Source organism: Quercus lobata, chromosome 4, assembly GCF_001633185.2.
Source record: "Quercus lobata isolate SW786 chromosome 4, ValleyOak3.0 Primary Assembly, whole genome shotgun sequence".
NCBI lineage: Eukaryota > Viridiplantae > Streptophyta > Magnoliopsida > Fagales > Fagaceae > Quercus > Quercus lobata.
Window position 1 is genome coordinate 37,360,506 of NC_044907.1, and position 13,590 is coordinate 37,374,095.

Below are 13,590 nucleotides of genomic sequence, written 5' to 3' on the forward strand. Positions count from 1 at the left end.
TGGACATGACCCCTCCATCCAAGCCAACTGGACATAATAGACTGAGCCTAGAATTATTGATTCCTGGTCCTACCTACTCAAATAAATATGCCTGACTAAAGCAAACCTCAAATGCAGAAAAGGAGAGAAGTTTTGAGCATCTTCAACTTGTGACTCTGCAAAATCAGAAAAAATAAATTATGTACTTTGAAATTTTTTTTCCTACCTACTCCTTTAAATTCTACAAGACAAACCAATAGCATTCACTCTAATTTTTTTCCCTATCCACTATAGCTTTACTATCTGCTAGGATGGTATTGTTTAGTGTCAGAGATACTTTCTGTTCAGTGTTCACCCACTGATGACTGAACTGCCCAATTGCTCTGCCCAACTTTTGAGTGGAAATAGGATAGAAAAATGATTAATTGAACCTTCTTGGGCAGAGCAATTGAAGACTCCAGACACTTGAAAATCATTGTAAACGCTATACAGGTATAAATAATTAATTGAACCTTCTTGGGCAGAGCAATTGAAGACTCCAAACACTTGGAAATCACTGTAGATATAAATGGAGTCTTTAATACTCAATTTTTAGGTAAACGCCATGCAGAAAAGCGCCAGTTCAGATCTAATCAGAATATGAAAATCGAATTTTTGAGACTCAGTTTATAGGCCCAAAATCGATTCTTTAAGACTGGAGATGTTAGTATGAAATATAGTTTGAAAACAATGCTTACTAATTATATTGTTTGGAAAACAATGCTAGTTTCCAATTTTGACCTCGGAAAAAAGAGAAACTATTGCTTCCCACAATTTAACTTCAAAATTTCAATTTTCTTTTATGGCTTTTGTTAAGGTATGCTCTAACTGTAAGGGCAATATCCTATTAAATAATTAGTATATATTTTTTAAATAAAATTAAATTGCCCAAATATATCTAAAAGAGCGTGCACATAACCATAGTAAATTTGTACGTGTAAGCTAATGAATCATTGACACATATTTTCTTCTTTGAAAACAGTGATTTATTAATCTTTAGTAAATCACAGTTGGAGTGGAGATATAGCATGTGTATGCATTTTGCATCATCAAAGACCATTTTATATTTTACTCAAAAAAAAAGAGACCATTTTATTTATTTTGCTAAAACAATAGCTTTTATATCCTATCAGCCCAAACCTCCGCTCCATGGACTAAGTCTCAGAAAATCTCCCATTAAAAACTGTAACAATATTATTTCGGATTAGGTCATAATACAGATCAAATACAACTAGGCTCTACAAAAGCCCAACAAATCTTCCACTTGGAGACTAGTTTAATCACCAACATCAACCGCAATCCTCTAAAGACAATCCCTCATCACTGCAACTCATCCTCTTGTCCTCAAGCTAAAAGACTAACTGAAACTGTACATAACTTCAACCTTTCAATAGTGACACCCTTAGTCAACATGTCTGCCAGGTTCTTAGATTCTCAAATCTTCTTAAGTATTACCAGTTTATCTTCAACAAGGTAACAAATAAAATGATATCTCATCTGTATATGCTTCGACTTTGAATGAAAAACTGAATTTTTAGCAAGAAAAATTGCACTCTGACTATCACTGTGTAGAATGCCCAACTCTTGCTTCTTACCCAATTCATCCAAGAAGCTATGTAACCAAATCATCTCCTTTTTAGCTTCAGTTGCTGCAACATACTCAGCTTCTATAGTAAATAAAGCAGCAATCTTTTGTAGATTTAAAACCCAAGATATAGCTATTCCACCTAGAGTAAATACAGATGCATTAGTACTCTTTCTACCATCTATATCACCTGCTAAATCAGCATCTACATAACCCTGCAGTTTTAAACTTGCACTTGTGAAGCAAAGACATGTACTTGTTGAGCCTCTCAGATACCTCAGAATCCACTTAACTGCCTCCATATACAATTGTACAATGATATAAGAATTGTCAATGAACTTAACATAACAACAATGATTAGCTTCACATCTCTTGAACCCAGTTATACTCATAAAATTATCAATTTTTTTGTACCACTGTCTTAAAGCTTGCTTTAGTCCATACAAGCTCTTTCTCAGTTTGCAGACTAGACTCTCTTGTTCCTAAACAATAAACTTTTCTAGCTAACTTATGTAAATGTCTTCCTCCAAGTCACCATGAAGGAATGTTGTCTTCACATCTAACTGCTTAAGATGTAGATTCTCTATAGCCACCATTTCTAGTACCAGTCTAATTGTTAACATCATCACAACTAGTGAAAATATTTCTGAGTAGTCAATGCTCTTCTTCTGCTAGAATCTTTTGACAACTAATTTGGTCTTGTAGCTTTTGCTACCATCATACTCATTTTTTATTCTGTATAATCACTTGTTGTGCAAAGCCCTCTTTCTTTCTGGCAATTTAGTCAGTTCCCATGTTTGATTCCCCAACGAAGAGTCCATCATGTCCTTCATGGCTAACTTCCACTTACTTGAATTTTCATCTTGCAAGGCTTTATCATAACACTTTGGCTCACCAGCATCAGTCACTAGGAGATAATTTAGAGAGGGTGAATAACGTTGTAAAGGTCTAATGATCCTAGAAGATCTATGGACTTCAGCTACAAGTGTACTTTGATTTACCTGCAAATTTACATTCTCCTTTTCTTCTTCACCCTTTTTCTGGATAGTATTTTCAATCAATTCATCTAAGTTGACAAACTCAGATTTCTTTTAATCTATCTCTGTAAGATCTAGCACTACAATTGATTTGTCCTTGTACATAATTAGGTCATTAAATATCACATTTTCTGCTTCTAATGATTTTTCAGTTTTGTTCATCTCAAAATTGATAGCCAAATTTCTTATCACCATAGCTAATAAAATAAAATAAAATAAAACATATTTTAGACTTTGCATCAAGTTTATTATAAGCATCAGAATCAAAATGAACATAAGAAATACAACCAAAAATTTTTAAATGTGAAAACTTTACCTCTTTACCGCTCCAAACCTCTTCAGGAATTTTGAACTCCATGGGAACAAACGATCCTTAGTTTATCAGGTAAACTGCAGTATTAATAACATCAGCCCAAAAAGTTTTTGATAATTCAGCATGCAACATCATACTCTTAGCATGCTTATTGAGAATTTTGTTCATGCGCTCAGCCACACCATTTTGCTGTGGTGTTCTAGGAATGGTCTTCTCCATCCTAATTCCATGTACAGCACAATACTCATTGAACCCTCAATCTATGTGCTCTCCTCCATTGTCTAACCTCATACTTTTTACTTTCAAATCAGTTTTTTGTCTCAACCATGGCCTTCCACTTCTTAAAAGTTTCAAATACATCAGATTTATTTTTCAGAAAATAAACTCATACTTTTCTACTTGAGTCATCAATGAAAGTGATGTAGTACTTTGTGTTGGGGTTTATGCCCTAAAATCCAATTTATTGACATGTCATAAATAATTAAATTGTTAATTATATGAGACTATCTATAAATAAACTAATGAGATATTATCTTAGTCCATGAGATGCATAGTATATGATTTAGTCACAGAAGATATAAATTACAAGTTCTTTGTAAACTCAAAATTTTAATTCGTAGTCGGTAATGAGATTGGGCATTTCATCTGCGAAGACTATAAAACGATTTGTCTTGATCATGGAAGTGGAAATTTCTAGTTGATATGTTGATATGTTTTAAGAGTTAAGATATATTGAATTGAACTACTGTGAAATTTATTATTCTCCTAACGATTGCCAAATGAATAATAAATCTCACGACCTCTATTTACATCAATCCTGAAAGAATAATGAACCTAATCATAAGGTGTAGGTTGCTTTGATATATCAAAAGTGAGATCTAAAATCATGATCAAAATCTCAGTATGTTGGACAATCATATTTAATGTTGATGGAACATATATTCTCAAAATGAAATTCATAATCTCTTAACGGAGATATAAAATATTCACATGAGATAAATTTAATGGGTTTAGTTATTCAGAGTGTTGTGCCCAATCATTTTAGTAAGGAGTTACTAAAGTATATATTTATGAAATTAGATTTCATAAATATATGATGAATAACTTAAAAGATTAAATCAGGTACTCAAGGATTAAGATGTAGTAATTTTCAAAGTGGCAGTCAACATTCATAACTTTTTATTACTACAAATATTTTAATGAAGAGGTTGCATGTATAATAAAATCTTGAGATATAATTTATTAATAAGGCCTAGAGTGTAATTATATTTATATAGTGGTATTGAATATAATTAATGGTAATTTTGAATTTGTCAAGAGTTGACAGAAAAGCCCAAGGCTCATTGGAGCTAGAGTCTTATTTATTCCCTTTTGGTCCCACTCCAAGCCACATACTAAAACCTAATATAGCCTAAAAGGCTAGCCCAATTAGATAACCAGTAAAATATAAGGAGAGAAACATACAGAATTTTACAAGAGAATTCTAATAAGAGTTTTCCTAAGAAATGAAATGGTGTGTATGTAAGTGTAAGCCACTCTCTTATTCTCCCATTAGAAACTGATTGAGAGACCACACTTTTTGGGCATTAAGTGGAATTGGAGTGAAAATTAAAAGTGTTCCCAAGTACTTCTAATATTTTGTTTTGAATTTCACCATACCAAGGTACGCTTTCTTGTTTTTGAATTCTGAAACTTACATAGTACTTATTATCAATTGCAAATGAAGTAGATCCGTTAATTTTCCGCTGTATATGTTTTGTATGCAATACAAATATGTATTTTTTCAACAATTTTATAATGCACCCAATATCAAATGTTCTATTTTTTTTATAACTTCATTTAAAATAATATAAACAATTCATTAAAGTAATAAAGGAAGCAAGGGAATTTAAGTTTTTTAATTGAAGGAAGAGATATAATCTTAATAAAATATTATATTTAATTTTCAACAACGTGTTACAGTCAACTGGTATTTATACTAGTTTACTATAATTGCAAAAAATTTAGCTTTAACTTCTCTAATAACACATGATTTTTTGGTTCTTTGGTGGAAAAATAGTTTTTTTTTGGGGTTAAAATACAATTACCATTGTGAATATTTTTATTGTTTTTGTTAAGTTTTTTGGTTGGATAGTTGCTATTTGGGTGATGCTAGTTAGGTTTATTCTAGAAAAAAGGGGCCTAAGGTTTTGGAAGGGGCTAACTACAAAAATAAAAAATATTATAACTAAAAAAAAAAATTGGACCCGAGGGAGCTCAGGCCACCTTGGGCCCCCACCTAGGTCCGTCCCTACCATCAGCCACTCCATTAACCTCTCGATATATGTGAGCAAGAAGGAAGATTCACTTGTGAGTAAAAAGGGATCTGCAATCATTAATTAAAACATAAAGTTGTGGCGCATAAGCACCATCATGTGTTATTCATTGCATAACTAGAGTAGAATCTATAAACCAAACAACAACAATAATAAAAAAGGTAAAGATATTTCATAATTATAATTTAATAGAGGAAAATAAGTAAAATTTAGATAAATATCTACAAATTATATGCAAATAACATTATTCCATTTGTTTCTACAAATAAAGAAGTTATTCCATTTGTATATTAAAACTACTTTGTTATATATATGTAGTATATAATTTTTTTGAAGATGGAGAATGTCTCCTTTGTCTGATTTTTACCCAAAGAAGAAAGGATTGCTCTATTTAGCTGGTTTTTTTAATTTTTGCTTTTATTTTTTTCAATAATGTAAAGGGAAAAAAAAAAAGGTTCACATCCTTTTGGGCAAAACAAATATCTGCTTTTGCTTTTGTAATTTTGATGCAAAGATACGAACTCATCTCCAATATATAAAAAAGCGTAATTACTAAGAAATATGGCCTTCACAAACTTGGGCATCTAAATTAGCTATATAACCATTTATAGTAGCCATTAGTGAAAGTCCTATTGATACCCAAACCAAAACTTCTCTCCCTCTCTCTCTCTCTCTCTCAAATAATCAAACTTTTTTTTTCCTATATTCTCTACCTGTGGACCTTATTCTCTCTCTCTCATATACATGATAGTCGCTATAAAGCTTAAAAAATAAGGTAAAAGAAGAAGGAACAAACAACAATATAGTCCTCTGCTGCCCGTCTCTCCTTCTGTACCAACACAACTGTTTTACTGGCAACTTCACCCAAAATGAGCCAGTGCGTTCCAAGCTGGGATTTCGATGAGAATCCCAGCCCTACTCCCAGGCTTTCTCTTCGTTCTAACTCCAATTCCACTGCTCCTGATGTCCCCATGTACTCTCTCTCTCTCTTTATCTATATAAAGTATAAACATATATATAGATATATGTATGTGTGTACCATACTTTTTGTTCGTTTTCGTAAGTTAATTATAGATGCAATCAATTTATGCAGGTTGGACTATGAAGTAGTGGAGCTAACATGGGAAAACGGCCAGCTAGCCATGCACCGCTTAAATCCACCACGCGGGCCTGTCAAGCCCATACCTTCTACCACTTCTCTTACCAAGTACAACACTTGGGACAAGCCACGCGCTAGTGGTACCTTAGAATCAATAGTAAACCAGGCCACTCTGATACCCCACCAACACCACCGCAACCATAACAGCAACAATCCCAGGCTTTCTCTTCGTTCTAACTCCAATTCCACTGCTCCTGATGTCCCCATGTACTCTCTCTCTCTCTTTATCTATATAAAGTATAAACATATATAGATATATGTATGTGTGTACCATACTTTTTGTTCATTTTTGTAAGTTAATTATAGATGCAATCAATTTATGCAGGTTGGACTATGAAGTAGTGGAGCTAACATGGGAAAACGGCCAGCTAGCCATGCACCGCTTAAATCCACCACGCGGGCCTGTCAAGCCCATACCTTCTACCACTTCTCTTACCAAGTACAACACTTGGGACAAGCCACGCGCTAGTGGTACCTTAGAATCAATCGTAAACCAGGCCACTCTGATACCCCACCACCACCACCGCAGCCATAACAGCAACAATCACGGCCAAAAACCCCGCTCTTTCGATGGCGGTGGCGGTAACGACATGGTCCCGTGGTTACACCACCGTGCAGCTGTGGCCACCGCCACCACCTCGGCCACCATGACTAGGGATGCTTTAGTCCCTTGTTCCAACCACACCAACGACCAAACCACAACCCAAGGTGGCCTTGGTGGCAGTGGCACGCGTGTAGTCGAGTGTTCTACACGCGTTGGGTCGTGTAGTGGCCCTGTTGGTGGTGGTACTCTGACGTATGACCAAGAAGAGAATGTCATAATAAAACACGCTAACAAGGAGGCGCGTGTAGCAGTCCCTGCCGCCACCGTGGCAGCACCAGAGTGGAGCAGCAGAGACCAAAGCACCTCCGGCAGCGCCACGTGTGGGAGGGATAGTCAGCATGTTACACTTGACACGTGTGAGACGGACTTGGGTGTGGGGTTCACTTCCACTTCACTGTGTTCCATGGAAAACACAAGCCCTGGCAAGCCTTGCACTAAGGCCACCACTACTAGTGATGACCATGATTCCGTTTGTCATAGCAGACCACAGGCAAGCTAGCTAGAAAACATTTGATAATCATTTCACTTTTTGTTTTTAATGTACTTTGCTTTTTTTTTTTTTTAAATTTTTGTTGTTGTTGCAATACAATTAAAACTGAAAAAGCCCTCAAAAAAAATTAAAAAAAAAAAAAAAAAAAAACTGAAAAGCAATCTTTTACTGTAAATTTGTCGACTGTAACCAGTGAACGATCATTGAAATTATCCCTCATAATCGACTATTTCAATAACTAGGAAATTTATTGTGAAATTGTCATTGTAATTGGTGAATGCAATTGAAATCATTGCTTATAATCGATTACTTCATTAATTATGAAATTTATAGTATAAAAAAAAAGTTACGTACATGATCATAATTGATATTTAATTGAGTTAGGTCGGTTGTTTTATTCTTATTTGTTTATTTTTGTGAAGAGGGAGGCAGGTGATGTGCAGGACAAAAAGAAGAGTTCAGCAAAATCCTCAGTTTCAACAAAACGGAGTAGGGTTGCTGCTATTCATAACAAATCTGAACAAGTATGTGCTCTCTCTTTCGATGTGGGATAAGGCATTAAATAAAGGAGTGGGGTGGAATAAAAGCCCACCTTTCTTTTTCTTTCTTAATTGAATAACGCTTTTACTTTTTCTCTAAAAAAAGATGGAATTGCTTTTAAGTTCTCCGACAATGATATGTGTGGGTTTAATTAGAGTGAATAAAATAACATATATAAATGGTTAACCAAGTGATTCGATATGACTAAATCCACTATACTTTCCTAGTCACAAATGGGTTAGATTTTATCCATAATAGATAGTCAAACCTATAGAAAATTTGGTAGAATTTATTTTATTTTATTGATGAATTTAAGAATATTTTATGGGTGTGTGCTTTAGAAAAGGAGAGATAAAATAAACCAAAGGATGAAGACACTGCAGAAGCTGGTCCCCAATTCGAGTAAGGTATGAAGTTCCAATTTTTTGGCTTTTCTGCATAACCTTTATGGTATTTTTTTTTTTTACTCTCTCTTTATATCATCTCTTGGCTAAGCATTTATACCAGTGCTTTTATCACGTCTACTTTTCAATTCCATCTTATTGGACATAGTATATTCAGCAACTTTTTTAACTAGGAATCATGTGAGTATGTGTGACACTTATACCTATAATAGAGTTCTTTTGTTTTGATTCTATTGTGGAAGAAAAGGACAACTTTAGTGTGATAAGGTTATTCTCTCTTTAGTTTCACATATTAATACACCGTTTAGTCTAGTGTTAAAAAAATAAGGGATAATTACAGTAAACCCACCTGAGGTTTGGTCCGTTTTTACGTTGCCTACCTGTGGTTCAAAACTTATCACTTTGTCCACCTGTACATCAATCTATTACCCCCCCGGTTACCCATCTCACCCTCAGACGTTAGAAAAACACCATTTTATGCCAAATTAGAACATTACACGGATCAAACAACACAAACTCACTCTCTTTTCCTCACAAGCCTACAAACGCGAAAAATCCATTCTGCATCTGATATTGACATACTGCTGCAAGAGTAAACCTAGACGAGCAACGGGTTGTTCGAGTGACTAAAATCCTGGTAAGAAATCAGTCACTCTTTGGGTTTTTACTTTGCGCTTGTGGTTGTTTTAATTTTTTTTTTGAGTAATCAATCAATGGTCAATGTTACATGTAATGAAATGAGAATATTGGTTGTGTTTGTTGATATTTATGAAAAATGTGACCACCTGTTCTTTGGATTTGTGTTTGTTTATGGGCATTTTGTCTGTGGGCACTTTGTCTGTCGTGGTCATTGTGTCTCATAGTGGACCCAAGTTTCTATTGGGTTGAAATTTTTAGTGTTTGCATGTGCTATTTAGTAAAACAGAATCAAAATCAAAAGAAAAGCAGAAAATGTGGTCCCTCTGTGTGCGTTGCATCCCAAAAGCAAAACTGAAACATGCAACTGTTTACTCTTTTGCCTCTTTTGTTGTTTACAATTCTTTAATTGTTAATTGTATACATGTTAACTTGTAATTTGTTATTGCAGATGGATGTTGAAGTGAAATTGGAGGTACATTATGGGGGTGCTTTTGTGTGGAACCCTAGTTTAGAGTACTTTGGTGGGAAAGTTGAAATAATGTATAGGGATGCTAATTTGCTTGGTTATTTTGAAATAAAAGGTATATGTGAGGAATTGGGGATTGATGAACCGTGTAGGGTTCATTATTTAGGTCCTGGGGGCAACTTGGAGCAAGACTTAAGGCTCATAGAAGATGATCAAGATGTGGAACCCTTGTGGAAGCCTAATGAGGGGGGGCCAAGAGACACCATCATACTGTATGTGGAGAGTGGTAATGCTCCACTTGCAATTGAAGTTCCTGATGGTGCAGGGGTTGGTGTAGGAGCTGGTGCAGGGGCTGCTATAGGGGGTGCAGGGGCTGGTGTAGGGGGTGGTGCAGGAGCTGCTATAGGGGGTGATGGTGTGGAGGAGGAGTTTGATTGGTTGAATGAAGGCCTGGAAGGAGAAGACTTTGCTGATGACATTTTTGGTGAGTCTTCTCCACCTCACACAGTGCCACATGAGCCTAACACTGTTCCAACCACTGATACACCTCATCCAAACACTGATACACCTCAGCCAAACACAGATGCACCTGGCCCAAGCAATGTTCCTCCTCCAAACATAGATTTAGATGAAGAGTGGGCTGAACCAGCTTTAGAGAATGATATTGCAAGTGTGGATAGTTCTGATGATGAGCAGGGGCCTGGCAATTTGGAGTTCAATGAGAGGACTGATATGGAAAATGTTAGGTTGGCAAAAGGGATGAAGTTCCCAAACTCCCAGGTGTTTAGGAAGGCTTTGAGGGAGTATGTGATTCAGAATCACATTGATGTCAAGTGGAAGTTGAATGAGAAGAAGAAGATTTCTGTACATTGTAAGAACAATTGTGGATGGAGGTGTTATGCCTCAATGGTGACTGAAGAGTGCACATTTGAGATCAAGACACTTTATCCTGAGTGTACCTGCCCCCTATCATTTAAAAATAGGCAAGTTACATCAGCCTATGTGGCAAAGAGGTATTTGGAGGATTTTGGTAAGAATCCTAATTGGGAGGTCTCAGGTGTTAAGCACCATGTGATGCAGAAGATTTCAGTTGATTTAAGTCTTAGTCAGGTGTATAGATCAAGGAAGGCAGCTAAGGGGCTGATTACTGGGAATGAAGAGGCTCAGTATGGCCTACTTAGAGATTATGCAGAAATGATATTAAGGACAGATGTAGGAAGTAGGGTGATTCTGCAAACAGAGATGGAAAATGAGAATGTAGAGCCCAAGTTTAAAAGGATGTACATTAGGTACAATGCTCAAAAAGTTGGCTTTCTAGGTGGTTGTAGACCCTTTGTTGGGATGGATGGATGCCACTTGAAAGGTAGGTTTGGTGGGCAATTGTTGTCTGCCACTGCCAAGGATGGAAATGACAATATATTCCCAGTGGCAATGGCTGTGGTTGAGCAAGAGAACAAGGATAGCTGGACCTGGTTCTTGGAGCAGTTTGCTGATGACATTGGCAGGCCAGATGAGCTCAATTTGGTATTCATCAGTGACAGGCAGAAGGTATTATCATCTAGCTCATGTTCATGACTTCATTACATGCTTACCTTTTTACATGCTTACTTGCTAACACTGAATGCTTACTTGATTGCAGGGCCTTTTACCTGCAATGGAGACTCTATTCCCAACTGTGGAGCACAGGTATTGTGTGAAGCACATATACAACAACTTCAAGGTTAACCACAAGGGCATGGAGTTGAAGAGTGTACTGTGGAGGTGTGCTAGCACAACATCAGTTAGGGAATTTGAGAGAGGAATGGACCATCTTAAGAGTTTGGATGAAGAAGCTTGGCAGTACCTGGCTGATATAGAGCCTGCACAGTGGACGAGATCCCACTTTTCTTCAAGAGCTTTGACAGATTGTATGGTAAACAATCTGAGTGAGAGTTTTAACTCTATGATTGTGAAGGCTAAAGACAAGCCTATCTTATCAATGCTGGAGTGGATCAGAGTTAGGCTTATGAGCAGGCTGTATATAAAGAAGGCTGGCATAGAAAAGTATAGTGGCAATTTGTGTCCAAGCATACAAAAAAAGTTGGAGCAGTTAAAATTAGAGTGTAAAAGTTTCTGTGCAGTTCCTTCTGGGAGGTTTGTGTATGAGGTTGACAATGAGAGGGAAAGGCATGTGGTGGACTTGGTAAATAGGACATGCAGTTGTAGAGTATGGGACTTGACAGGAATCCCTTGCAAGCATGGAGTTGCAGCCATTTTTGTGAATCGTGAGAAACCAGAAGACTACACCCATCCATGCTACTACAAGGATGCTTATGTGGAGACATACAAGACACCCATACCTCCCTTACCTGGCCAGTCTGAGTGGATGTCAAGTGGCCAACCCAAGCCTGTTGCACCTACTGTCTATAAGCCAACAGGCAAGCCACCCATGAAAAGGAAGAGAGATGCTGATGAGCCGAATCCTTATAAGGTGTCTAGAGGAAACAGGCCAGTGAGGTGTGGAAGGTGTCAACAGGAAGGGCACAATGCAAGGGGATGCAAGGCCAATGTCACTAGTGAGACAGCATGGGAGAGGAGGCAGAGATTGCAGAAAGGGAAATCTGTAAGTTTTTACACAATTTTTCTATTTAAATGCAAAATTTCAATAACTGACACTGTAAAAACATGCTCATATTTGGTTGCAGGGAAGTGGAAGGCCTTCTACACACAAACAAGGATCCCAGGACCCATCTTCATCACAGACCCAATCCTCAGCTCAGCCCCCACCAACACATCAGCCTTACACTATGGCCTCATCCAACCAGGCAGCAGGGTCACAGCCACAAGCTCCAGCTCCACAGCCACAAGCTCCATGGTTAGGGCCACAAGCTCCATGGTCACGGAACCCAAGTCAATGGTACTCTTCAAACTTCAGGTACACAGTTAGAGGAGCTCCTTGGTTCTCTTCAAGCCAGCCAACACCACACACCCCTGCAGAAACATGGGACAGTAGACCACTATCATCACAGGTACTGTAGTGTTAGGTTTGATGTTTTATTCATAAAACTGTGATGTTGGTAGCTAACATGTGAATTCTTGTACTTTGTAGCCTACAAGACCACCTGCTACCAGAGAAGCTGCTTTGAGAGGAAGGGGTGATGCAACTAAAGCTCAGAAATGTAGAACAAAAGGTGGAAAGGCCAGCTGTGGTGGGAGAGGCAAGGGCAGTAAATGAAGACTAAGTCAAGACACTTTTGTTGCTATGTATAATGTATTAGGGTTATGTAGTGTTAGGGTTTTATGTAGTGTTAGGGTTAGGCAAGGCAGACAATGGCAAGACACTTTTTAATATAGCTGTTCAAACACTTTTTGTATTTTTGTAAGTTTTGTAAATATTGGGCAGCTGCAACTGTTTTGGTTGTTGTACCAAATGCCTTATATTTACTGGTGGTTGATGAAAGACTATTCAATGCCACCTTAAAATATGTATACAATTTCTCAACTTAATGACAGGTGTTCAGAATTATTGTTCTGATTATTGCAGTTTGTCATATGAGTTATTATTATATGAGTTTGTTTATGTGTGCAGAGTGTATGTGTTGCATAGCAGGTGTATGTGTTGAATTTGTTGTTTTTTCTTGCAAGTTGACATATTGTCATGCACTTTAAATTCACTTTCAACACAATTGTCTTCACACAATGCACTTTAAATTTACTTTCAACACAATTGTCTTCACACAATGCACTTTATACACAAACCAACACAACTCACAACATCCAACAAAATACCAACACCAACAGCTCACAGCTCACAAGTAGCCAATTCACTTTAAACAAAAATACCAACAGCATCTAACATAAATAACACTTTATCTTAAAAGGCTTATATTATTAAGTGGCTTCAAGCCAATAGCATCTACCACCTTACATAGTTCTCATTCTCAAAAAATTCTTTCATAGTTTTATTACAATACAATTGAGGACCAGCTTATATTACAACCCATCAAGCAGACTCAATCTCATCATTCCAACATTTTCACT

The 13,590-nt window shown here is 36.8% G+C and overlaps 1 protein-coding gene across 1 annotated transcript; it reads left to right on the plus strand.

Moving 5' to 3' along the window:
• Positions 1-6,015: 6,015 nt before the first annotated feature.
• On the plus strand, positions 6,016-13,058 carry LOC115987386. The gene is made up of 9 exons (XM_031110914.1): positions 6,016-6,241; positions 6,362-6,634; positions 6,753-7,521; positions 7,944-8,045; positions 8,403-8,468; positions 9,553-11,118; positions 11,210-12,172; positions 12,255-12,578; positions 12,659-13,058. Exons 1-9 carry the CDS (start codon positions 6,138-6,140, stop codon positions 12,782-12,784), a joined length of 4,293 nt encoding a protein of 1,430 aa, XP_030966774.1. The 5' UTR covers positions 6,016-6,137; the 3' UTR covers positions 12,785-13,058.
• The last annotated feature ends 532 nt before the right edge of the window (positions 13,059-13,590 follow it).